The sequence below is a fragment of the Gekko japonicus genome, unplaced genomic scaffold (assembly GCF_001447785.1).
Source record: "Gekko japonicus isolate JY-2015 unplaced genomic scaffold, Gekko_japonicus_V1.1 scaffold325, whole genome shotgun sequence".
NCBI classification, from domain to species: Eukaryota; Metazoa; Chordata; class Lepidosauria; order Squamata; family Gekkonidae; genus Gekko; species Gekko japonicus.
The window spans coordinates 1129408-1157113 of NW_015164674.1; the positions used below are offsets into that span (position 1 = coordinate 1129408).

Below are 27706 nucleotides of genomic sequence, written 5' to 3' on the forward strand. Positions count from 1 at the left end.
TACGGTAGTAATAAATGAGACTGAATAAGAAGAAATGCTTTAAGGGAGAGGCACTGTAAGAAGGACTTGCTAAGGGAGTGCAATCGGTGCAAGGATTTATATGGAAAGAGACACTGATAGCTGAACATCACAGATAGAACTGGGCACTGGAACTAAATGTTAAACCAATATAATATACCTTACATAGCAAGAATGACGTTGCCCACAGCTGTCTTTAGTGAGATAAATGTGAAAGTCTAGTATAAGCCTGTACCTCTGACAACTATATGATTCCCTACCAGTTTGTTCATACCAAACTAAATATCTCGCAGGATTCCTGCATACCATAGTGGTTAAAGAAACCATCATTTACTTCCTAAGTATTACCACAGTGCTCAAGTGATTAATATTTGCAGGCTTCTTCCTACTATCATCTACACTAGTGAGAACTTCATTAAAAAAAATCTAAAAATGAGATTTGGTTCATTTATAATTTTCCACAAATTGTAATAGAGTAATACTTTCATAACTAAATTGTCAATAATAATTGCTGGCAATTGGGCCCAATCTAGGAAAAAGTATCTGAAACCCATTAAAATTATTAAGAATGCCGTTGGATATATCAACTGTTAATGGTAACTACAATAATTATTGTACAATAATTGTTGTACTGCAATGCAAATAAAAGTGGAGAGGATTTAAGTTTAAGAAATAATTCTGAACTGGCAAATTATCTATATATCTAATTCCAAGAGGGGCCGGGTTCTGCGGATATTTATTTCCACCAACAGGAAGTTCACTCTCCCCCAACAGCTTTTCCTACATAGTCAGTATACTTCCTATGTCTGCAGAAAAATCCAAGAAGTAAAAAAATCCCTTCAGGGATGTCATGCCTGCCTCTGCTGATGTCCTGCCTGCCTTTGCTGATGCCCCTGAACAGGCTCCTGAGGACCCTGAACAGGCTCCTGAGGACAGTACTGCAGCAGAAAGGCAAAGACTGGATCCTGTAGCTGAAAGCTATCTAAGTGGTGAGGAGGATAGAGCCTCCCAGGGAACACCTGCAAGGGATCAGTCTCTGCTGCAGCCCAGTAATTCATCATCAGACTCGCCTCCACCTGTAACCAGGCTCAGGAATGTAAGAAGACAACAGCTGAGAGAGCGAAGGCAGAATGCACGCATGCGTGCCAGAAGATCTCTTAGCCCTGATTACTGACAGGATCCTGTCCTCACTCCTGGCTAGCTAATGAGTTGATTAGCTAGCACTGTATATATGCAAGTCTGTTGCCAGCAGTCATTTGTGCTGGCAACGTCGTTTGTTCAGGACCTGAATCCTTGCATCTCTGCTCCAGACCTTGTGGAATTCTTCTCGGCTTGATCCTCGGCTTTTGACCTTTGGCTTTGTTGACCCTGCGTTCATCTCTGACTCCTCTGGTATTGTTGTGATTTATGGACTTGAAACTTTGGTATGTCTGACCCTGCTTTTGGACTGTGATTTAAACCTGCTTGAACCTTGCTACCTGATTTGCCCGGCTTGACCTCGGACTGTTCCTGGACTTTTGCTTGCTTGTGTCACGCCCCCTGGTCCTGCCGTGACAGATTGCCAGCACCCACAACGCTCACACATCCCCACCATGGAAGACGGAGCAACCGGAGGTGTGGACCCCATGGAGGAAATGCTAGCACAGGTACAGCACTTAACTCAAGCTGTGATTGCTTTGCAACAACAGGCTGCTACAAATGCTGTTGCTGTAGCAAATGCTGGTACACCTCCCCCACGTTGCCCAATAAATCCTCCTGATCGTTTCGGTGGGAATGTTGATGAGTTCCAGGCATTCCTTGCCCAATGTAATCTGTATATTGAGCTCAGGGCTCGGGACTTTGTTTCTGAGAAGGCTAAAGTTTGTTTCATTTTAAGCCTCCTTAAAGGGCAAGCTGCCAAATGGGCCACGCCCTTGCTGGTGGGGAATTCTCCCTTACTATCTGACTTCCAGGCTTTCAAGGCTCATTTTGCCGCTGCTTATGCCAATCCTGTGAAAGCTGAAACAGCTAACCGCAAAATAAGGGCTCTTACTCAGCATAAAACCTCTGTCGCTCAGTACACCAATGAGTTCCAGCTGCTGGCTCAAGACCTGACATGGAATGAGGCAGCGTTTATTGACCAGTATACTGAAGGGCTGTCTGACGAAATTCTAGATGAACTTGCACGCAGTGAACGCCCTGACACTTTACAAGCCCTCATCCATCTCTGTCTCCGCATTGATGGGAGGTTACAGAGCCGCCGCCAAAACAGAAAAAAGGCTCTCGCCTTCCCCAGCAGAACCCTTCAGACCTTCCACCGGCCTTCCTCCCCCGGCTCCTCTCCACCTCCTGCAGGCACAGAGCCCATGCAACTTGGCACCGCTCGGCCCCGCCTTACTTCTGAGGAGAAGCTGAGACGGCGCACTCAACAGCTGTGTCTGTATTGTGGAGAAGCCGGGCATTTTGCCTCCAGCTGCCCTGCCAAGCAGAAGCGCTCACCACAACCGGCTCCTTCACCCTCTAAACCATACATGGAGGAGAAGAGAAAGAAAGAAAGGGGGGGCAGAAGGGAGAGTGAGAGAGGTAGAGGGAGACAGGAGGAAGCAAAGGTGTGAGGAATAGGATAACCATTCCGCAAGTTTCTTGTGAGTCTCCACTTGTGAAGGTCTAAATGCTCAAAATGGGCACTAGATTTAATATGTAAAGGGGAGAAACTGAAGGGGCAGGAGATGATATTCAGTTTAAGGTGCATGAATTACTACGGCTATGTCATTTTTAATGCAATAATACCCCCCATCAAACTTTGAAAATATTGCACTGAATGTTAATATTAAAGAAGGTGTCTACAGCATAACTTTCTGGTAATGATAATAAACTGACCAGGAGAAGAACATGTTTTTATACACACACACACATTTTGTCTTCATTTATATGATTTGGTTTGATGAAGAAGCCCTTCACTAGTAAACAAATGCTCAGAAAAGAATATGCCATCATCTACACCACCACAAAATTGTTAACTATGACATTATACTAACATTTCAGAGATGTTATGATGCTGCTGCAGATTTTGAACTCTGAGCTTAGTTTTATCTAATCATTCAAGCATAACATAGTAGGAACCTTTTACAGATATCTGGTATTTAGTACCTTGACTTTGTTTACAAATACAGGGACATTCAGGATGCATTTAGTCACATATCTATAACCTGGCTTTGTGGGTCATACTTAACAGTGCAATCCTCAGCAGTTACACCCTTCTATGTTCACTGAAATCAATGGGTTTAGAAGGATGTGCCTCTAAAATTGCAGTATTCATCACTAACCTTTGAATTATAATCTACACCTAATGAAGTTATCTGGTTTTTAGGGCAGCTAAAATACACTGCCTGGCTTAATACAGTTGTATATGGAAGGGCAAAAAAGCATTTCAGATTTTCAGAGACTAGCAACCAAGTTTTAGAATCCCCATCACCCTAGGATATTTCTAGTAATTACGATTAGGATTATTGATATTTCTTAGTCAAACTGAAAGTGACATGTGTTGATAATGCTCACATATATTCTTTAGTAAAAAATGATCCAGGTGAACTCCAAAGCTGAACTCCACATGTTAGAGTTGTGACAGGAAAAATGCAAAGCTCAATCCTTCAGAGAGTGCCCTCTGTGATCTTGCCCCAGTGGCTCACCTTACTGTGCTCACCACAGACACAGATTGGTTTCTCTTGCTAGTTGAGAAAGAACATGAGATCTACCTACTAAGGGAACCTTCCTTACAAAAGTGATGGGGTATCTGTTGCTGGACACCAGAGCTTTTAGGCAGTCTTTGCTCACCTTTCTGCTCTGAGGTAGATCTAGTTATGAGCAAATTGACCTTGGATGCAGGGAAGGAAATGCGTGGAGGAAATACATTTATGTGTGAGTATAAATGTGATGCTATGGCTATGAGAGTATGATCTCAGCATAATGAATGGTGATGGTAAGAGTGTAACCAAGTATTCATTCTACCTCTGCACTGGGGCTTATGACCTACCTGGCCAAATGCAGTCCACCAGATATGCACAGTAGATCACTAGGGACACTCTATGTTTCTTGATTTTGCTGCCATACTGTGAGTTCAAAAACAGAGCTGCCAATCATTTGACAGGATATGGTTGGTGGTTTACACAGACCTGGGCTGAGTTCAGACTGGCAGTTTGCCCTGATATAGGCACGTTTCAGAAATGTTCCACAACTGGATTAAAGGGACTGTTCACACAGGCATATCTGTCAGGCGTTCCCCACTCATACTCAACCCGTCTTGTAACGCTTCATTGCCGAGTTTAAAAGATACCTGGTGAAAGTGGTAGCAAACCCTGGAAAGCGCGATTATCTCATGTCCATCCCACACCAACAAAGTCTGAACGCTAAAAGCCACGTTTTTCTTATGTGCTTATGCACATGAGCATATATGTGCATGAGTGCTTATGCGCATAAGCATATATCTCCAGATTACCAAAAAGAAAGCTGCGCCTTACAGCCGTGCCTCTGGGCTTGCACTGCCAGTGTGCCACTTGTTCTGAAGTGTGCCACTTGTTCTCATGGCAAACAAGCACCTCCCAAGACAGTTCACTTTTCCTGAGATTCTCTGGGAGAGTCTGACTGTTGGGTGCTGCCTGCTTGCCTGCCTTAAGTGCTGCTGGCTGGGTTTCCCCACTGGAAACAATGGAGGTAATGGGGTAACCTGTTTGGGTGCCCATAGAATTGAACCCACTGATCCAATTGCTTTGGGACACGGGGGTTTATGTGGGAAGAGGCTCCCGAAGCTACCCTGAAAATTTGGAGCCTCTCCCTCAAACCCCCTCTCCCTCATAGCCACTAACAGCACCGTGGGGGGAAAGTAAGTTTTTTCCCAACATAGAGAACAATGGAGGGATGGGGGCAACCTGTTTGGGGGCCCATAGAATTGGACCCCCTGGTCCAATGTTTTTGAAACGTGGTAGGTATCTTGGGGGGAGGCGCCAGCAGCTACCCTGTGAGTTTGGAGCTTCTCCCTCAACCCCCCCCCCTCTAGCCCCCAGAATATACCCTATGTTTTCACCATTGACTTCAATGGCCCATAGGATATAATGGGGCTGAAATTTACAATCGGCTGGCTGAAAGACTCCTGAATGGGCTCCTACTGACGAAATTGACTTGTGGGAGTCTTACTGCCGGCTGAAACTGATTCTGCCTGATTTGGCAGAATCCAAATCAGCCAAATTTGGTTGTGTCTTTTTTTTTTTTGCACACCCCTAACCTCCAGTGGAGACTCCTTGTATGCTGTCTGACAGAAAAGAGTGAAACTACCAAAGGGCTACACCTTTAATGCTAACTCTGTATTCAAGCCAGTGGATGAGAATGGAGTAGTCAACTGTGTCAAAGGCTGCTGAGAGGTCCAACATTATCAACAGGGAAGATGTTTTTCTGAAACATCTTGAGCACTTTGTATTGTTGTAATTGATTGATTGTTTTATTTTGTTTTTAATTGTTTTAACTATTGGCATATATGCCCTATCTGTGAGCTACCCAGAGCCCGCTTGTGGGGATAGCAAGCTATAAATCTAATCATAAATAAATAAATAAAATAAAGAATGTCCCAGTCCAACTTTAAACAAAAAATTACCCACCAGTGCAACTAAAGCCATTTTGTTACCAAACCAGACCTGAAGCCAGAGTGAAATGGGTCAGGGGCAGATGTATCATCCAGGAAGACCTGGAGCTGTCCTGACACCACATACTCTATCACCTTCCCTAGAAAAGGTAAACTGGAGACTGGCCTGTATTTGGCCACCTCATCCCTAGCCAGAAGTTAACGATAACTTCTAAATCTTATATTAAAGCTGCAGCAGAAATCTATAGTTAAAAAAGAAATATCTAATCATCAGCCACAAAGTATATGGGAAGCTATATTAAATAACAAACCCCCTAACTTTTTAACTCTACATAAGAAGTGATGTTTAGCCCTTGAACACTTTTAAATAGTGTTGTTTATGTTAGTCACACAGCTAATCGACAGCCTATTTTAAGTTTACACAGATTTACCTAAGTTTCCTAAGTTAAGAATAGCATCAGGCAATTTTCTCCTGTGGCCACCATGTTGAAATTGCCCAAGTGCAATTTCATTTCAGCAACAAACATCAGAATTGCAAGCAAATTTCAAAGATCATCAGCAAATATAATCACGAAAATCATTCTGAAAACAAGTAACAGTTCCAAATTTAACTCAAGCTGTTCAAGAACGCCTTTCACACAGAAACACAAAATATGTGTAAATAAGATGTAGAAAATGAATAATGAATATGAATTTGAATGTTTTAGGCATATTAAAAAATTAAGTAGAGCCTGCTGGAGCATACTAGTGGTCCATCTTGTCCACTTTCTCTTTTACACAGTGGCTAACCAGTTGCCAGAGTTCAGAGGCTGAGGCCTTCACTCAATGCTGCCTTCTGCCACTGGTATAATCAAAAGAAAATATAAGATATATACAAGACACTTGCATTGTATTACTAATTAGAAGTTTCTAACAAAAATAGAATTTTGTACTGAGTTGTTACACCTGTGCTATTAGTGTATATGTTTGTCAAAATGAGGCCCCGGCCACACGTGCTGGAAAATGTGGGGGGGAGGCGAGGCTATTTGCGCCGTCGCATTCTGATCCACCATTATGCGATCAGACGTGACGGTGGCACACTGGGGTTTCGTCCTTCAGCGCATGCTGCAAAGAGGACGGCCGGAGGGAATAGGTGCACGCCGGCGCAATCACACCAAATGAATCCATCTGCAGCCCGTGGCAAACCATTTGCTAGTAGATCTTTGCAGGTACTTTTTAACTGCGTATCTTCGGCGGCACACCACGGGTTGGCCATGGGTGCGCTACGCTTGCCAGATGTTGCGGTGTGATTGCGCCCCGAAAATCCGCCTACCATTCATGCCTTTCGCGGGGCAAATTCTCCATGTGACCAGGGCCTAAGTTCATTTTACTGATAAGGGCATTTACATTTAGAATGTCAGACATTCCACAGAGCTCTGGTCTTACTTGTTTTCATTGTTGGCATCATACCGAGGCATGGGGTCAATATCGTTACCATTGACATCAAAACTGGCCTCTGGGTCCTGTAGCCAAAACAGAAGCGTAAGGTGACAAGAAATAGAATGAAAATGAACGGCAGATCCTCATTAATTAGCCACTGACTTATTTAACACATGCATTCCTCAGCAGGTTTCTACAGGAGTGCAATTAGGTTAACTAACATTCCTGTGGTTCTGTGCCTGCTGCCTGATTTAGGAAGGAACTGCATGTTCAAAAAAATTACAACATTTATATATACAATTCTATTTAGAAATGTTTAAAATGGATTGAGGGACCCTCTTCTCACTGTCAAAAACTATTGCAATTTTTAATTACTGTATTTCAAACTGCTTTTTTACTTGAATCCTACTTGCCATATCAATCAAGCAAAAGCACTCTTTTATTAATCTTGTTAAAAGGCACAGTTATTTAAATTATTCTAAGAGAACATTACTTGCCTTAAGGAAATACTTGTATGTGCTGATTACAAATTTGAACAAAATTAAGAAAGATAAATCAATTTGAAAAATTATATCTTTATTAACAGTAACTCCTAAATGACATGCTCTTCTTATCTTCAGGAAGAACTTGTAAGTTTTAACAGGTATAGAATGTAGTTTTGTCTGGTCACATTTCACCGTAGAAAACAACACAAAAAGCTATTTATCTTTGTTCCTCCGGTGAACTGATATGGTAGAATGAAATAGCAAATAATTCTTTTAAATTTCATATTTACTCAAAACTCATTCTGTATCAATATACTGTAATTGCTCATTGACATATGTAACCATTTGTATTAAAACATCAGTGAAATTTATTCAACAGTTTCCTTAGAGGGGATGCATAGGACTACGACTAGCAAGCTCTGAAAAACTAAGAGTGCTAAATGGGTTTTGGCAAAGTTTATGAAGAAATAATCATCATGCCCATGCAAAGTAACAAAAATGATTATACCCTGTCAAAGATCTTATGCAAAGTGTTCCACATAATAATGATTGTCAGAGTATGACCCCAAGTGATACATTTTAAACTAAGTAATTTTAGATAAACAGCAAACCTTCCTGGAAACTCTTTTTAAACATTTTACTTGGGAAGTTACAAATAAAACCTTTACATCTGAGTGCCAGAGTAGTGAACAAGATTTCCTTCTTTCTTTATTTTTATTAATCTATAGCACAACCATGGCTAAAATGAATAATGTAGGCAATAACATTAGCCCCCCAAATGGATCTAAATTTATGAATTGGGTATATCTAGGGTGTAAAAGTAACACTTCAAGAAATAACTACTGATGTCAAGATGTGTGAGGTTTTTCCTGGTCTTCTATGGTTTATAAGAGGGATAAGCAACCTCCTGCATACCATGCTGACAGTGGCACACAAGCCCATTATGCTTGGGTTCACATCTCTGCCCAGTCAAACAAAGCACTGGTTGGGTCCAGAAGTGCAGGAGAAAGCAACAGTCATCGCTTTTGCCCATCATCGCCTCCCAGACCTGCACAGCCCCCAGTAAGCAATAGGAGCCAGTGGGGGGGGCAGAGGAAATGGTGCTGCAATGTCATTTCCAGCAAATACATTGCATGGGGTTTGGTTCACAGTAGAAAACAAATTAATTAGCAATCTTAATTCATGCCATACATCTGAGACTTCTCAACTTCCTTCTAGATGCCATGAGATTATTTCCTAAATATTAAATATAAATGAAATAAAAATTAGGTCATATCTATATACCTGAGATACTGATCCTATTTACATGAAAGTAACTCCCAGGAATGTTAAAAGGCTTCCTTACAAATAGGGTTACTTCTACCTGTAGCCTAAAACTAAATTAAGACACCCAACATGTGTAATAGTTAACATGGGATGAACTGATTCTGCCATTAATATATATTTTTTGTAAAACTGGACAGTTCATAAACAAACCAAGCTTTGATCTTGATGAAACAAGTCTCTGAAATCCTCAGACTTAAATGCTTGTCTCCACATACCCTGCACCAGTGTATCCAGAACCAGGAAGTCTTCAATTTTCCAGACAGGCATGAAGGGAGGACGGGAGGAATGGTGTGCTCAAGCCCTAGGCATATATTGAGGCACATTCTTTTCATAATTATGTTTCTTAGTGTCATGCTATATCACTTGAGATTAACTGAATCCACTCTCAAGCACTAGTTTTCAGAATATCTTGTGAGGTTTCATATCATTAAATTGGTTAACTTCTAAGATTAGACACATTAAGAACATAAGAGAAGCCATGTTGGCTCAGGTCAATGGCCCATCCAATCCAATACTTTGTGTCACACAGTGGCCAAAACCCAGGTGCCACCAGGAGGTCCACCAGCAGGGCCAGAACTCCAGAAGCACTCCCACTGTTGCCGCCCAAGCACCAAGAATACAGAGCATCACTGCTCCAGACATAGTGTTCCATTGGTTGGATTCTGACCCAAAGATGAATCAGGAGCACTAAAACTGGAAAAGGTCTTGTGATAAGCTACCTGACAAAAACATTTGCCCTAGAAAATAGTGACTAGCATTTTTCCCCATAAATGTATAGGGACATTTCTCTCTTTATCAGGAGAAAACTTTGGAGAAATTGGTTTGTTTACCTTACCTTATTTAGTTTTTAATTAGGCTAACAAGGCTATGAAAATGTTGCTATGAGTTCACTGAAAATTATTACTTGCACATATAGCAAGTATTTTAAATTGATGTAAATGAGATTAATACCATTCCATTTTTGATGCTTTAGTTCTCCTTTCTGGTTCAGCTTCCCCCCCCCCCACTCATATTTTTGAAAAACACCAGTACATCTACAATGTTACCATCACATAGTAACTTTAATACACATAGAAGACAAGGAGCAGTTTAAAGAACACTCACATAATTCTGCATCAGATCTGGGTGGTTTCTCTCAATGCCATCATCCAAGATGGTGATCACAATCCTCTTTCCAGTGTAGCCTCTCTTCCAGGCACCTGCAATATTCATATCTGACTGACAGAGGTTTGTATTATCACTGCAATGCTAGAAGAAGAATTAAAAAAATGGAAGTAGGAGATTAGTGAATAGTAAGGGGCAAGAAAATAATTAGCCTGTTCATTAGTATATCCAACTAAATTACAGGAAATGAGTATATTGATTTGAAGAGACAATCGATGCTCTAATTAATGAACAGCAAGATAATTTAAAAAGCAATGCTTAATGAGATGAAAATAGAGCTCTCTAGTTACTTCTTTTGAAATTGCCTATCATACAAAGGAATAGGCCTTCCACACACATGAAAAAATGCATTTCTATTTTTCAGCCTAGCCAACTGCACAAGAACAAATGTTGACAAAGTGCCACAGAAACACAAGGTGGGGGGAGACAGGGTTACATACTGTACAATTTTTGGAATAGCTGTCTGGAAACATCCAGATTCTTTTATATCTACAAAAAAGGGGGTTCTTGGCATGTTTAGTGCAGCATCAGCAGGAGATGAACTGCAGCTAAGAACCTGTAACCAAAACAATCCTCTTAAATACTGGCAGCTTAAGGTGCTTTTTGAATTGCAGCTAACTAAAATGACAAAAGACTGAGGCGTCATTTGTTGAAGAATGAAGAATTATGTTAAGTAACAATTGATCTGATCTCTCTTATATACATATCTTTATTTGGTAAGAAGCAGACCAATTTATAAATAAATGAAATTGACATTTGAGCATTCATGAGGCCCCACCTCATCTCTCTGCACAACAGAGAGAATGAATTCTTTTAATGCGTACCCTATTCAGACCCTCAGTAGTGGTGATTTGCTCCAGCTCCCCTGGGCTCAGCAAGAATGAGTAGGAAAGAGGACAAATAAATTCTTAGAACTAGTATCATAGCAACACATTCTCACAAGGACAGCTCTCAGTGTTCCTTCACTTTCCTTTCCTTCCCGCTTGTACTCACAATTTCTATATAATGTATTAGCATTTTGGAATGTGTAAAGGTGGAAGATAAGTGAAAAAAGACTGTATTTTGCTCCAACAAGACTCCATTCATTCATCCCTGTCTACAATCTCCTGAAATGAAACATCTGCACAACAATTTGATTACCAAGACTTCTCTGACCTTTCTCATTTTTGGTTTACTCAGAAATCCCAATCTGTAAGGCTGTGCTAGTTAAATAAGACATTTGTACAATGTGAAATAGAATAGTTTCACTTCTATTTCAGAGCAGTTAATCTTGCCATAGTTATGAGTTTTGGTGAACTCTGGCTTACTTTTCTCCACATTACAATGGGCTCAAAAAGTAATGTAAATGGGACTATTGCTTTGGGTATAGTGACCTCAGCCCAAGTCAGTTACCTGTATTCCTGTTGTAATCAATCATATAAACAGAGCCTGCCTTGACTGCAGAGAGTTCATACAGAGCAAACTTAGTACTTATTTAACAGCAATCGTCAGGTTTCATGTGGTATTTTTACAAGAGTAGGCTGTTTTGTGCACATGATGCCTGTTTTGAAACAACTACATTCGTTTCCAGTGCATTTCAGGGCTCAGTTCAAAGTCCTGTAAAGGCCAACATTGTTGTAGACTCACCTTCTTGAAATACCTCTTCCCCCTGTATAAACTCTCCTGTCAACTTAGATTTGCACATAAACTGCTACTGACATTTAAATCTCGAGTCTGCTCTTTTTCAGTACAATCATCTTCCTTTATAGTTATACCTTACATTCTTCAAAATGGCCTAACTAAGGAAGTCAAGGGAACATCATCATTTGCAACAGTGTTCCATAAAGTCGGCAAAACTGTTTTGTTCATGAAGGCACTGAGGAATGGCAGGCAGATGGTTATCTCTCATATCCTACTGAAGGATATGTAAGGGCAGAACAATACAAAAAAGTTGCCGAACAAGTTCAATATACTTATGCAAAATATTAGTAATTTAATACATATTCTTTTTGTTTCAGTAGCTGCACATCCAGAGACCGAAGTCCCAACAAGACTAACTTGCTCGAGATTTTAGCTGTTCGTTTCGACCAAAGTCTTTTCTAATATCAGTTGGGAGTTGGGAGCTGTGTTGGGAGCTGTGTTCAGCCACTTGTGAATTGACTTTGTGAACAGAAAGAATGACTACAAACTGAGATGTGACAAAGACTTTGGTCGAAACGAACAGCTAAAATCTCGAGCAAGTTAGTCTTGTTGGGACTTCGGTCTCTGGATGTGCAGCTACTGAAACAAAAAGAATATGTATTAAATTACTAATATTTTGCATAAGTATATTGAACTTGTTCGGCAACTTTTTTGTATTGTTCTACTCTCTAGGGTTGCTGGGTCCTTGTTGTTGTTTCCTTCTAGATATGTAAGGGCACCAGTCACACGGACCAGATAACACAGGAGGGAGATGTGACTTTTCGCGCCAGCGCAATTTAACGTGCCAGAACGCAATCAGACGCCGACGCCGCAGCAAAGTGGGGTTTTGTTTGTCGGCAGGTGTTTTTGGCATGCGTCAAGAGCGTGCTTGAGCGATCACACGTAGGTATTCTGTCAACGGCCTGTAGCAAACCGTTTGCTAGTAGGCTTTCACGGGAATTTTTTATATCCGGATGTTTGGGTGGATGCTATGGGTTGGCAATGGTTGTGCTACGCTTGCAAGATGTGTCCTCGTGATCGCGCCCATATACTCCGCCCGACATTTATTAATGGTCACACACAATGAAATTGGGGGAAAGTAATGTCAAGTCATAGCTGACTTATGGTGATCCTATAGGTTTTCAAGGGAAGAGATTAAAAGAGGTTGTTTGCCACTGCCTGTCTCTGTGTAGCAACCCTGAACTTCCTTGGTAGTTCCCCATTCAAGTACTCAAGACAGACCCTGCTTAGCTTCTGAGATTAGAAGAGATTGTGCTAGCCTAGGCCATCCAGGTCCAGGTAAACTAAAGTTGTCTTTACAAAATTCTACATTAAATTTCCAAGTTTCTAAACATTTCAGACCAAAGAATAAAAGCAAATATATAAATTGAGTGCCTGTTTGCAAAGACAACTTCTAATAAAGTATATTATATATTTTTTTAAAAAAACTGGAGACTACCCAATAAGAAGCAACATGTTTCCACTCTGAAACAAGTGAAAATGAATGAATGTTCATTGAATATAATGATATTAGCACACTGCAAACTCTTGTGGAGTAAGGACATTACTTTGAGCTATTTTTACCAAATACAAAAGATGCTGTCAAGGTCACACAACAAATGGCTGCTAGAAATAAGACAGAAGTTCAGGAAACCCTTATTTCTAGTTTACACTCAGTCTACAGGTAAGCAACAATGCTGGGCCACCTTTAAATAAAAACTTCATTGTGAGTCAATTAAAGAATCATTTGATAGTGATTTATTATATATATCCAAAATTATAAACCCGATATTCAAAATGGTGACCAACAAAGGAGGTGATTTATCCTTCCCTTCCCAGCATCCTGCCGTCTTCGTATAATGGCATTCTTCAGCCAAATTTTTAGTTCAATAAATTTCAATGCAGTCACTAACAGTGAAAGGCTAAGTAGAGTTACACTCTTCTCCCTCCATCTTAAATCTGATTAGGAGGAGGAGGAGGAGGAAGAGGAGGAGATTGGATTTATACTCCGCCCTTCACTCGGAGTCTCAAAGCAGTTTACAAACTCCTTTCCTTTCCCCTCCCCACAACAGACATCCTGTGAGGTAGGTGGGGCTGTGAGAGCACTTTCTAGAACTGTCCTTGAGAGAACAGCTCTGACAGAACTATGGCTTGCCCAAAGTCATCCAGCAGATGCAAGTGACAAACAGACAGACAACCTTTATTGGCATATCAGAGATAAAAGTACATTAAAATTTAGAAATACATTAAAAATGTGGCTGTTAGACAAACAAACAGCAAGAAAAAAAACCTGATCAGTTTATAGTTTCCCTGATTTGAATTGCAGATTGAAGAAAACAGGCAACATTAAAAGTTATAGAAGAATTTTACCCCAAGAGTAGCAACTGGACTTTGACACTCTCAGGGAAACCACACCATGTAAAAAGAAATTTATTCCAGGTCTTAGTATAAAATGGGCAATTTAAAAGAACATGGGAAACAGATTCGATGGCACCCTGACTACAAGGGCATTGTCTAAGTTCATAAAAGATTTTATGGCATCTTCCAGAGAAGATAGCCGATGGCAATATGTTAAATCTGGCTAACATAAATGCCCTTCTTTGATGGGGGTCAGTTAAAGAGCAAAAATAAGTAGCTGTCTGGCGCAGTGTCTGAGGTAATCCCAGATGAATTGGAGAACAAGATTTCCTAGCTGCCTCAGTCAAGCACTGAAGTAGAATATCTAAAAGCCAGCCTTTGATTGTATGAAATATTGTGGAGGCAGATGTTAAACAAAGTAGATCTAAAGGTATTCCTAAGGACCTAATATTTTTTGGACTAATTTCAGCCAATTAGGTTCACAATGATCTGTCAGCATTAAAAAGGTGAAAGAATTTGGGTCGGGATTAAACAGAAGGTGCAACCAAAATTTGATGGTCAAAAGCCAGGCCCGAGTTTCCAGGCACATCTGACCAGTTTCAAGACACATCGCAGCATATGGGACACAATTAGGAAGTACAAGGATTTTCCGTAAAAAAAAGGATTGTAAACCCTCTGCTGATTGGTTAATTGCACTTATCCAAATGGGAGCGCCATATAGGAATTGTGTTGAAGACTTTTGCGTTGAAGACTTTTAAGGCCATTGGGACATATCTATTGCCTCTCATGTAGAAAAAGTGGGCAATGGCCTCAGCACTGTTTCTTGCTAGAGTAGTAGCACATTTGCAATGAGTAGCCCAGCTCCCATTGTAGTAGAAATTGACCCCTAAGTATTTGAATGATTTGACCTGCTCAATGGGATTTCCCTTAATTGTACATGAGGACTGTTTCCCAGATAAGGGAAATACTAAGATCTTTGTTTCCCCATAATTCAAAGTTAACCTGTTGTTATTACAGTAGGTTAAACACTGGTGTAGAAGATGCCTCAGTCCGATTCATGAACATGAGAGTAAGGCAGCATCATCTGTGTATAAAAGAACTGGAATATGACGTAGGCCAATTTTAGGGACATGTCCGTCAATTTCAAACAATGATGGAGCCAGGTCATTTAAAAACAAATTAAAGAGTGAAGGGGCAAGTATGCAACCCTGTTTTACACCTTTACGGATTTTAGGGGTTAGAGTCCCCTGTAGATTAAATTTAACCTGACAACTGGTATGTGAATATAGTTTTTTATTTTAAAAAAAAGCAATCTGGGATCTATATTTATTCTAGACATTTTATCCCATAAGAGGTATTTTAGGATTGAATCAAACACCACCTTAAGATCTAAAAAGGCAGCAAAAAGCTTATTGCCTGGTTTCCCACTGTGTGTGATAATACTGCACAGTGGTCCAGAGTGGATTTACTCCAACGAAACCCTATTTGTTCTGGTCCTAGGATATTATGGTCAGACATCCACCCATCTAGTTTAATTAAAAGATGTTTGGCATAAAGTGTGCCAACTACTGATAACAGAATAATCGGTCTATAATTTTTGGGAGAGGAAGAATCACCCTTTTTAAAAATGGGGACAATGATTGCATTTGTCCATGACTTTGGCATTATTCCAGTGTTATTTATCAAGGTAAATAAAGCAACCAAAGGAGGGGCCCACCATTCTGGGTGAGACTTCAATAGTTCTGGGGGAACTGCATCAGGGCCAGGGGCTTTTTTTGGTTTAAGGCATGTAAACAAGGTAATAATATTCTCAGGGGACACGGCCACTTGGGGGTCTCGGGGCCTTGGATTCAGTGGGTATGGAAAAATTTGCACCATTTTCATTAAAAAGGTTTAAAATATGAAAACCAGGTATGGGAGGAAATTGATGGTGATGAAATTAATTTCCCCCGAGAAGTGCCTGAAATTAAGGCCCAAAATTTCTCACTGTCGTTTGACCTGGATGCCCTGATCAATAGTTCCCACTGGTCCCTGGCAAACTGGAGCTTCTTGGCTTTGACTAAGTCTGACAGCTGTTTTTTAACAGTAAAGTATTCCTTCGGTAAGGAAGACTTTTCCTGGCTCCGGTAACAGTGATAAATGGAACAAAGAGTGGACTTCAGAAATAAACATCCTCTATTGTACCATGCATTATGTTTGGGTTTATGTTTAGAGACCAAAACGGGAACAGGGTTAAGTAGGGAAATAAAACTGGAGACTTAATCATATGAAGATACCGCTTCAGTGGGGTTTGAAGAAGTCATAATGAAGGAACGCAAGTTGATAATCACCTGCTCAGTGGCTAATAGCTGGACTCTCTCAGTGTGGTTACATGACCAAATAAATCTAGGGAGGAACTCAAAGGATAAGTCATTAGCTGTAGGGGCTAAATCAGGTTCAAGATGTATCTGAGGGGTAATTTAGAGGATTATAGGGAAATGGTCGCTCTCACTGTGGGTATCAATATAGAACTGCTCTAGATTATTTTTGAAGGATATAGGGATTAATATATAATCTAAAACACTACAACCTCTAGTTGATGCAAAAGACCAACTTTCGGTTGGGTGGCAAATGGCACAGACACTTACTGTGGAGCTCCAAGGACCTTAAGGGGTTTTTTTTATATAAGATTTTATTCTGTCTCCTTGGCAATAGCATTTACCGTATAGTTTATCTAGTTTATCAAGAACAAGACGTTTGTTTAGCTTGCTGTAAGGACTTCTTAAGCATTCTGCCAATTCATTGTTTTCCTCGGAGGCTTCTCCCACAAGAGATATCTCACACAGCAAGCTAATTCAGGCAGAAAACTTCACTGTCTCCAATTTCTAGAGAAACAGAGAAACAGTTTCAGACATTCACCGGACATTACAGCTGATTGGTCCTCGCTAAGAGTATATAAGAATTTTTAATAACTTGAAACGACTTGTTGGCTGCTGCCAAAAGTTGAGCAAAATTGAGAACTGAGTATTGGGAGTGAAAGCAGCCCCCAGACCCCTTCTTATTAAGACTACTTTATTATATGTGCTTCCTGCTTGGCATTTTAATCTTTGGGAGGTCTTAAATATTTCTCACCCAGTTCTTTTCAGTACCCATCAAGGGGCACGCCTGCTCCAATCTCAGTAATCAATCTAACCTGCAAGTAAGCTCACAATGGGCCCACTTAAGCGCCCAAGGGAACCGGAAGAATTCTCTCCACCTCCGCCTAAGCAATCGAAGACTGGAGACTACTTTCCCACTCAAGTATCCACTAGTAACAGATTTTCTGTTTTGGCAAACCTTCCTAACTTTTTTCATGAAACTAGTGCTTCAAATGCTGAACCTCATGAGCTCCATAATGAAAGGAGTGGATGCAGTAATGGGGATCTTGGTTACAACTTGAACCCCTTGGGGCCTGAGAGAGTCCAACTAGCAAGGATTCATCACATAAATGACTCTGTAAAAGATCAACAACCTCAGATATGCAGACGATACCACTCTAATGGCAGAAAGTGAAGAGGACCTAAAGAGCTTCCTGCTCAGAGTAAAAGAGGAGAGTGCAAAAGTGGGCTTGAAGCTCAACATCAAAAAAACTAAGATCATGGCATCCGGCCCCATCACTCCTTGGCAAATAGAAGGGGAAGTCGTGGAAGTGGTGACAGACTTCACGTTCCTGGGATCCCAGATCACCGCAGACTGTGACAGCGGCCATGAAATTAAAAGACGCCTGCTCCTTGGGAGAAAAGCAATGGCGAACCTAAACAGCATGATAAAAAGTAGAGACATCTCCCTGCCAACAAAAGTCCGCATGGTCAAAGCAATGGTATTCCCAGTAGTCATGTATGGCTGCGAGAGTTGGACTATAAGGAAGGCCGAGTGCCGAAGAATAGATTCTTTTGAACTATGGTGCTGGAGAAGACTCTTGAGAGTCCCTTGGACTGCAAGAAGATCAAATCAGTCAATCCTAAAAGAAATCAACCCTGACTGTTCCCTGGAAGGCCAGATAATGAAAATGAAGCTCAAATACTTTGGCCACCAAATGAGAAGGGAGCACTCACTGGAGAAGACCCTGATGCTGGGAAAGACTGAAGGTCAGAGAAGACGGGGACGGCAAAGGATGAGATGGTTGGACAGTGTCAGCGACGCAACGAACATGAAATTGAGCCAACTTCAGAGGACAGCGGAAGACAGGAGGGCCTGGCGGGAGCTGGTCCATGGGGTCACGAAGAGTCGGACTCGACTGTGCGACTGAACAACAAAAAAAGCTTCTACCTGCTCATTGGCTGATTTTTGCTGTCTTATGGCGAGAACTATGGAGCTTATCTGCAGTAATCTAACTTCCTTGCATTCTAAATTGGACCACTTAATCTGTCTGAGTCAGAGCCACAAAAAAACAGCAGAGGAGGAAAACTCTTACACTCCAGCAGCCCTCTCCTTGACTTGCTCTTCTCAGGATACCACCCCTAGCTCCAGCTTTAAATCAGGGTCAGCCTCTTCCTGGCACTTGATGTTACAGCCTCATAAAATACGTTTAACAATTTGTGATTTCAACGGCCATCTTGGCATACAAATCTCCTTGCGGTGAGGCATTTAAAGTCCCTCCTGATGATCAAGCAGGTTGATCTGACATCGGTGGAGCATCTGAATAATTCCAACCAAGCACTAAAGATCTTGCTATCCTTTGACTGCCCTAAAATTCCGCAGCTTCTACTGAGTAAGAAACCCTTTCTTAAATCCAAATAAGTTTTTCCTGTAAGAGTATTTCAGAATACTATAGTTGCCCCAATACTTGCTCCATCTTCTACAGCTGCACTGACTAGGTCAACAACCTTCCCCAATGGTGCCTCTAATTCTACCAGTGTTAATTGCAACACATTAAAAAAGACTGGGTCAAATGACCTGACCAACTAGACAGAACCTGCTGAGACCCCTCATTCCCTGGGTGAGTACCCTGTGGGACACTTCACCCTGGAAGAAGATCTCCTAGCTTCTTACAAAAACCTGACAACACATGAACAACAATCAATCACTGCCAGATTGGAGGAACTGAGAACATGCCTCCTGTCAAATCAAAACGAGGGTGAGGAGCAGCCGATTCCAACGCCATCTCAAGATTTAGTTAATATGACTTTACTTCCTTCTTCCCCACAGAATCCAGTTGGTCCAACAAACCAGTTGATGGATGTGGAGGTAGAAATTCATCCTCCATTGGTTCCTGGAATGACCAACCCCATGCAGCCTAGTGTCTCTAATCATAGCCAGTCTTCCCCAGGAACAAGCCCTGGTCTAAACCATAACAACAGCTGTATTCATTTTTACACAAACAATTCTTTTGAACAGTTGTTAGAAATTGATTGACTGTCAACGAAGCCCCAGTCTTTAATCCTGAAACTGCTATCCTGGAACATAGCTGGATGGGGAAGTAAGAAAATGGATCATGATTTTTGTTCCTATTTAAGCCAATCTGAGATGATTTTTCTTCAAGAAACATGGACAGCTGCAAGTGGAGGATTTAGGACTGCACTGATGATCTTGTACAAATTACTGAAACCTACCCTGCTTCAGGTGACCCCATCTTCTGAGATTAGGCAGGTAGCAACCCAGGAGGTGGCCTTCTTGGTCATGGCACCAAAACTCTGGAGCTCCCTCCCCCAGGAGTTTTATCTGTCCCCTTCTGTTGTTGTCTTCCCAAAAGCAGGTAAGCACTTTTATTTTTGTTTGGCATTCTCTCAGTGATTCCTCCTTCCTGCCCTATGTTTTAATTGTTGTTTTAATGTTTTATATGTATTTTAGCTCTGTTTTTGTTTTAATGATGTGTGTTTTTGTGTGTGGTGGTTGGATTTAACTGGTTTTAAAATGTTATTTTATTATGTATGATTTAATATGTTAGCTGCCTTGGTGGCCTTTGTGGAGGCAGAAAAGTGGAATATAAATTTCATAAATAAATAAACCGGGCCTACTGTGAATTTCTCTAAGCATGTGCACACAACTCTTCCATGCTATGACTAGGAGGCCACACAAAGTACTAGTATAGCAAGAGTATTCTCAAAGGTCCAGAAGCTGTTACATTGTTCTCCTCTCCTCCATTGTATCCTCCCAACAACCTTGCAAGGTAGCTTAGGCTGAGAGAGTGTGAGTGGCCAAAGGTGAGCTTCCATGGCACAAGTGGAGATTCAAACCTGGGACTCCCAGATACTAGTCCACCACTACACTACACTACACTGGCTCTCTACAGACCCCCTGTCCTCACAGGAAAAAAATAGCTATTTGCAACAAATGGAGGCTGAACACTTCTGACATAAATGACACTTGTGACACTTTACAACTGATGAATACTAGTGTATGACACTACTTAAAATGCATCACACAAGTATGGCTGTGACGGACAACCAGTATACTATCATATGGAGGAGAGCTGTGGTAAGGAGGAGGGTAAGTAAAAAAACTTTTCTGACCTCTACATTTCTTACTGTGAAAATGACTGTAAGGAAATCTCCCATACCAACTAATGGTCAACCATTCATAGGTCCTACTTCCCTCATCTTATCATGAAACAAAGCTACTGTCCTAGAACTCTTTCCTGGGATAAAGCAAACTGAATAAAATTATTAGACTTCTGCTTAGGATTGCTCTCTAGGTATATATATTTTCATACAAATACATCCATTTGCTTAGGTCTCTAACTGCAGTAGGGTTGCCAACAGGCCTGGACAATAATGCCTACCCTTTAATAGAGGCTTAATGTGTAGAAATGGGCAGCTGGAGTTCATTGTGGGGTGTAGATAAATAGCATTACCTGGTAAATAACATCCCATTAAGTATCTATTAAAGCAGGGATGTCAAACTTCAGGCCCATGGGCTGGAAGTGGCCCACCAATGGCTTTAATCAGGCACACTGCTCTTCCCCCCTCCCCCTCCTCTCCTCACCCTTTAAAGCTTGGGGCTGTCGAAGTTCCCAGCTCCCTTCGTCTTGTCTTTGCCTGCTTCAACAGGAAGCTCTTCTGGGCTTGCAAAGTTACAAAGAAAATACAGAATGGATTTTTCCCATTAAGGTCTCTGCACCCAGATAGACTACTCTGGGATTGTTTCCAGCAATAGAAACAGTGCTCTGGGACTGGAATGATAGCCCCCAGAGTAGAATAACAGTCCCTAGCAATAGAATCTGTGTTCTGGGAATGGAATGACAGGGCACAGAGTGGAAGGACAGCCCCTGGAAGTAGCAGCAGTGTTCTGGTAATGGAATTCCACTCTGGGGGCCCTCATTCCAATCCCAGAATTCTTCCGCTAATCCCAGGGAGTGTAATTTCACTCTGGTAGCTGTCATTCCAGTCCCAGAGTAGTCTATCTGGGCCCAGAGACCTTAATGGGAAATCCATTCCTCATTTCCTTTGCAACTTTGTCTGCACTGCAATGTATTTCAATGGAGTAGAGCTCAAAAAGTTTCACTTTCCAGTGTTTGTATAGTTGAAACTATTGCTTGCTGGAATTGTCTCCCTGCAAATACAGGGTTGATGTTTTGAGCCAGCTTGTCTCTGCTGACTGGATCAGCAAAGAAGATGCCTGAATGAGTACTCTAACCTGGGAAAACACAGCCAAAGGGGGACATTACACTGGAGAGCCAATGCCACTCTGAGTAGACCTGGGGGGGAGGGGAGAAGCTTGCAATGCCCAGCCATTTTATGTTTCTAGGCTCAATTTTTAGTTTATATTTTTAGTTTCTGCTGTGATCTTTGTGCTTTTTCTTGATGTTTTATTTTCAAAATTGCATCACCACACCCTACTATTCCCCCACCTTTCCATTTTAAGCAGGCATGGGGGGGTTTGGTAGGTGTCAGTTATCAAAGACTGTTAAATAACCAAAACTATTGCAAGAGTTTTAAGCATATTTGTATTTTAAGTTTAAAAAATAGTATCTTTATGTTTCTATCTTTTATAAAGTTTATATCTCTGATACCTGGCATTACATTTTATGATACACATGGCCTGGACCCACAAAGTCCCATTTATGTCAGATCCAGCCCTTGTAACAAATGAGTTCGACACCCCTGTATTAAAGGCCCAGTCATTTTTTTCTCCAGTCAGTTGACTAAACTGCAGACAAAAATAGCCTGGAGCCAGCTTATTGAGGGAAATGACTCAGAATTTTTGCTGCTTGGCTCAGACAAGCCACGTACCTTAGGCATGTCAAACGGGTGTGAGATTATAAATCCTCTTTCCTTGAAAGGGTTTGAATCCCTGCCAGAAGAGTCCTCTCTCCTTAGTGATGTCAGCAGACTGTCCTTGCCTGAACTTTTTGCTTCCTCAGCAAGCTCAAAATCCTTATTTTTATTGGCTGGCTGCCTTTTTCATGTTGTACCGAAAAGGCAAAATGTAGTCACTCTCAGTTGTTTTCTAGGCAAAATGCTATGAATACAGTCAATACATACAGATAAGCAATTTCTGGCAGTATTGAAAAGATGACTGAAATGGATCTGAAGAGAGGAACAATCATAGGGTTGCCAGATTGCAATCTGGAAAAACCTTTATAATAGCTTTACATTCCTCAGACCCACAGCCTGTTCCCAGGGGTCTTTGCCAGCTCTGCACCCCAGAAGGTGGTTTGAGACTTGGTCGCTGAGGGAAAAGGGGAGGAGGAGAGAAGCAACCCAGAGAGGCAGGGTTCAGAAAGGGGAGAAGACCCACAGCCTGTGCCCAGGGGGCTTTGCCAGTGCCAGCTCCACACCCCAGAAAGTGGTTGGAGACTTGATCGCTGAGGGGCAAAGCAGGGGAGAGAGAGAGAAAAGGAACTCTGAGTTGAGGGACTTCAGCAACCCTGGGAGGCGGGAGAACTCTGAGGTGAGAGACTTTACCCACCCAGGAAGGCAGGGTGCAGAAAGAAGAAAAGATTCACAGCCAGTGCTAAGGGTAGTCACCAATCCCCCCCCCGAGAGTGATTGGATGGTTGGTTGCCAACTGGTCAGGAGAGAGTGGGTGTCCCTTTGCCATGAGCAGAAAAGTCAAACCCGACCGGCAGCGGGCACAGAAAACAGCCACTTGCAGAACCCACAGAAGGGGTGGGGTGACTCTGCTGCTTGACTTGCCAAGGAAACAGGCAACCCCGAAGTCAAACCAAAAACGTGTTGTGAAAGCAAAAGAATTCAAGCCCAGTTTCCCACCCCTCGCAGGGAAGAGAGAAAAGGCAGGCAGCGACCAGGCATTGCAGTGGAGAAACACAGAAAGGGGGGAAATAGAGAGAAGAGGGAAGGGAAGGATGTTTTTCATCTGGAGATTGGCATCATCGCCAGGAGATCCAGCTGGTTTCTCCACCCAGCCAGCGACCCCAGTAAATTTTCCCCCCACCCCAGGCCCACCATGAGATATTTTCCACGCGCAAAAGGAGCACTGCACAGCAAGAGACCGCAACACGAAAAAAAGAACGGCCATGCACTGCCTGGGAATATGTACACACACTACTCCCATTCCGAGGGAGAAGAATGGACATCTCTGATTGGAAATCGGAGATGCCTGTCAGCCTCAGGTGCCTGGCATTGGTCCCTCGACAGCCGAAAAATCCCACCCACACCCACTTTTTGGTGTAAATGGCGGGGGTGGGGTTTCTCTGGCAAAAGTAGCCGAACACGTGACCTTCGAGCCGGTCTGAGCCCCCCAAAAGGTGATGTTAAGCCCGGATTTTGGTTCAGTATTCGTGTCTGTGCCATCCCTACTGTTCAGTATTCATCTCAACCTTTCTCAAAGGGATAACTGTTTAAAGTCATGTGCTATAAAAAGAGTTAATTTAACTTTTAATTATTATTTATTGTTAAGGTACATGTCTTGAAAATATTCTAGTTGCCAAACAAAGGAAACAAATCACATCATAACACTTTATATGAACAGAGAAGTGAATTAAGAAATCAATATGAAGGGGCCCTTCTTTTTACTTTGCAAAGTCCCCTATTGGCTAGAGAAAAACCAAACAACCCCCCCCAAAAGGATTTATTTTTCTATTTTAAAACTGTGTGTGGGGGGGAGTTTCAAAACTTATGGAAGCAAAAAGGCTGTTGAGCATAACTGGTCTTATTTTGCACCTGGAGAACAGATTGTGCAATGGCTGTTCATAGAGCATATTGTAATAGTTCCTCTCTATGCTGGATATGTTGTTGTCATGCTGTGATCTGTGTGTGGTGACATGAAGATGAGTGGGCTACTGAATGCATGTAAGCAAAGAAGAGAAGGGGCTTCGCTTACTAATATCAGTTAGGCATATTGGAGCAGTGTGCTTGGCACAGGCTTGGGGGGGGGAGACAAGCAGGGTAACAGCGTGGAGACCCTTCATCTTTTCTCATGAATTGAGTTTGTATAGAAATATTAATTCCTATAGGCCTCATGTCTCCCTTTGAATGTTATGTAGGCTCATGTTTCTCTCTTAGAATGTATCTAGCTGACCTCTGTGGTGTGAATTTCCTATGCAAGCCAGATGGATGACCAAATTGCCTGCCATAAACCAAGTGGCCTGTCGAAGCATGTCAGAAATGCACGTACACAATGAGACTTGGGGTGGGGTGGAGACCACAACTGCAGGTGTGGCCTCCAAGACCACTGACCACTCAAAGGTTGTAGCCATGACAACCCCAAAAAGGTGGACATCCACTTCCTCAATGGATTGGCTACTGGCCAGGGCTGATCATAATGAGATTGGGGTTAATTGTCTGAACCCTTGGGAGAGGAGCTCACTTTTCTCTTGCCCTTCTGTTCCTGTTATCTGCTGTTCTGTGGACTGATCCTTGAAATGCTTTGTCTCTGTCATGTGCTCTCTGGGAGAGACAAAGAGTTGCTTTGGAGCTGAGCATGGCTGCATGCTTACAGAGATGGACTTCTTGCTCCACATCCCTTGGAGCTATGGAACTCTTACTATGGACTATGCTGCATGGATAACTGTTCCTGTCTTGGTAATTATGCATACCTCTAATGTCTAGTTAGGGCCAAGGGCCATAAGTTTTGTTATTTTGTAACCCTTGCTAGTTCTGATTGCAAGTTCTGTGCTAAATAAATTTTACTCTTGTTTATAAATACTGTCTGCTGATGAGTAACTGGACTCTAAGCCTAGATTCCTTGTGCCTAGCTGGGCTACACGCTACCATTGAGCCTTAAAAGAGAGTATCTCTGAGGAGGTGCCAGAGCTGGGTATTGTTGTTGTTATTGTATTGTAAAAATATAGGAGTTTTTCCCCCATTCCTAGACAGGCGTGGGGGTAGGATCCTGTACAGAGTTATTCATGACTTCTGTCTTTTTTAAAAAAATATTAATTCAGAATCTATTCTCAGACTTATGGTGTAATGCGATCTGCAAATTATACCTGCTAGATGAACCTGAATCAATCCAAAATGCATTTGGGCTAGAGGAATGCCAGCACAGCTGACTGAAGCATCTTGTTTCTGTGATACAGGACCAAAAACAACCAGTGGTCAAGGCAGCCGAGGAGCTCTGTGCCCAGGTAGAGTGGGTCTTGACATCCAGAGGGAGGGATTTGTCAGCAGTGGCATAGCAAGACTGAACTGCTGAAACTACCCACCTAGATATGGACTGGAGGGAAGTGGCCCTGTCCCTTCTTGAGACCCAAGCAACAGACAAATAAAGCCTTGTCAACCATAAACTGCATTATTCTAGCAAGTGGAGGGCCTTCTCAGCTTTGGATGAAAGGGAAAGAAAGAAAACCGGTAAGACAATTTCCTGGGCTAAGTGGAACTTGGAGACTATCTTAGGGAGAAACTATAAACTTGGGAGTAGAAAAATAATTTTATTAAACACCCTGAAGGGCTGCCAATGCACTCATCTGCCCAGCAGATTGCAACCAAAAACACTACTTTCCTGGAAAGCATGGTCAAAGCACAAGAGGCCAAGGGCTCAAAGTGGGGCTTCATGAGCTGGGCTAGAATGAGTGTGAGAGACCACTGGGGAACAATGGTTGGCAGAGGGGAAAAACAGTACTCAGTCTCTTAAGAGTGTTGAGACAACCTGTGGAAGGACAGAAGAGAACCCGCTATGAGGTTGTGATAAGCAGAAATGGCTGCTAGATGTACCTTACTCAAGGATACAGATAGACCTCTGTGAGCTAATGACAATAGATACTCAGCACTCCTGGTAAAGGGGAGGTAAAGGAGGGGGAACCCAGGAAGTAGCCTACTTCTCAAATGACACCCATTTCCTAGAATAGGAATATCTGGTTGAAGGTTTTCTCGCCTGAACTAGTCGTGCACCTTGGGTGTGAAAGTTAAATCTGAAAATGTATTCTCCACACAGTGAGATGGAAGTTATGTAGCATGGGGCCCCATGTTAGTAGGTCTCTGGCCAGGGGAGAGGTATGCTAAACCTCACCTAAGAATCTACAGCAGGAGAAGGGCGTGTTCTGTTCAGAAGGAAATTCTCTAGTATTTTTGTCTGGTAACTTCTCTAGAAAATATTGGGTGAGTGATTCATAAGCTATTTCTGATTTGTATGAGAGAGATATTAAAACTATCAATGGTATTATTTTATCAGTTGTAAAATCATAGCAATTTGTGAAAAAGAGGAAACTGAAACAGGAGGATATCCGTGGCTACCTGTCGGGTCGCTGGAGTCTTTATGAATGCTTTTTACAGAGCTGAAAAACTCTGGAGTATTTTATCTAAGAATTTATTGTTAGTGAGAATTCATTCTCAAGAAGACTGTGTACAATTCAATAGAGTTAACTATAGCATATTAAAATATTGGATTGTGAAGAATCCCCATAAATACTTTGTTATAATTTATTACTGTTGAGGATTTCAGTTAGAAAATAAATTACATAGTTGCAAGATCCTCAAATATATAGTGAAAACGTGGAAATTAGAATTGTTAACTCAATGTAATGTATGTATTGGGTACATGTATACTTTTGGCAGAATACATTAAGGTTTTACTAATCACGGTGAGTGCTGTTCTTTTGCAGTTTAATTCACCGTCAATCCAGTCTTATTAATTTCATTGGGTTTGTCCAAGCATGGAACCACTGGAACTGAGCGAACCAAGGACGGGCCCAAACAAGGTTCAGCTGCTGTAACTAATGAAAGGGATAGAAATGTCTTGAGGGGTGGCGGATGCTGACTTGGATGGTTCCAATGAAGAAAGAGACCTTTCTCAGAGGGCCTCCTTTAAGAGAAAAGCCCTGTCTGATTGGGCTTTCTGGGTAAAACCCTGACAAATCCTGCAGGCAGCAACATTGTGGGCTTCCCCCAAACAGAAGAGGCATAAATCATGCCCATTACTGTAAGTCATCTTGGTTGCACACAGAGTGCATTTCTTAGAGGGTTTGATGGACTGCACTTTTTAAGAGCTCTGAAGTGCTGTACAAACAGAGTAAAGGACTGTGAAGGGCTAATTTTTCAGAGAAACAGAGAGCCTTGAGTGACAGGCTGCTCCAAGCAATCTGACTGGTTAGCATCAGCTGAGCAGAGAAAGAGTTGAGAGCTGCATGCTGAGGAAGCAGTCAGATTTCTGCCTTGACTGAGTCTGATTTCAGCCTTAGCTGGGGACAGTTTAACACAGATGGAGAACTGGGGGGAAGTAGGTAAAGACTCCTATTTGGGCCAAAGAAAGGGGATAGATTTTCTAGTGAGAGGAGACTTTCCCTACCCAGTAGCTCTGAAGAGTACAG

At 41.9% G+C, this 27706-nt stretch overlaps 1 protein-coding gene across 1 annotated transcript in view; it reads right to left on the bottom strand.

Moving 5' to 3' along the window:
• Positions 1–27706, bottom strand: part of PCSK5 (proprotein convertase subtilisin/kexin type 5) — a 491368-nt gene that overhangs the window by 323963 nt on the left and 139699 nt on the right. The window contains exons 4-5 of the mRNA XM_015409257.1: positions 9964–10107; positions 7055–7131 (exon numbers count right to left, since the gene is read on the bottom strand). Coding sequence (XP_015264743.1) covers positions 7055–7131; positions 9964–10107 — 221 coding nt within the window. The remainder of the gene's footprint in view (positions 1–7054; positions 7132–9963; positions 10108–27706) is intronic.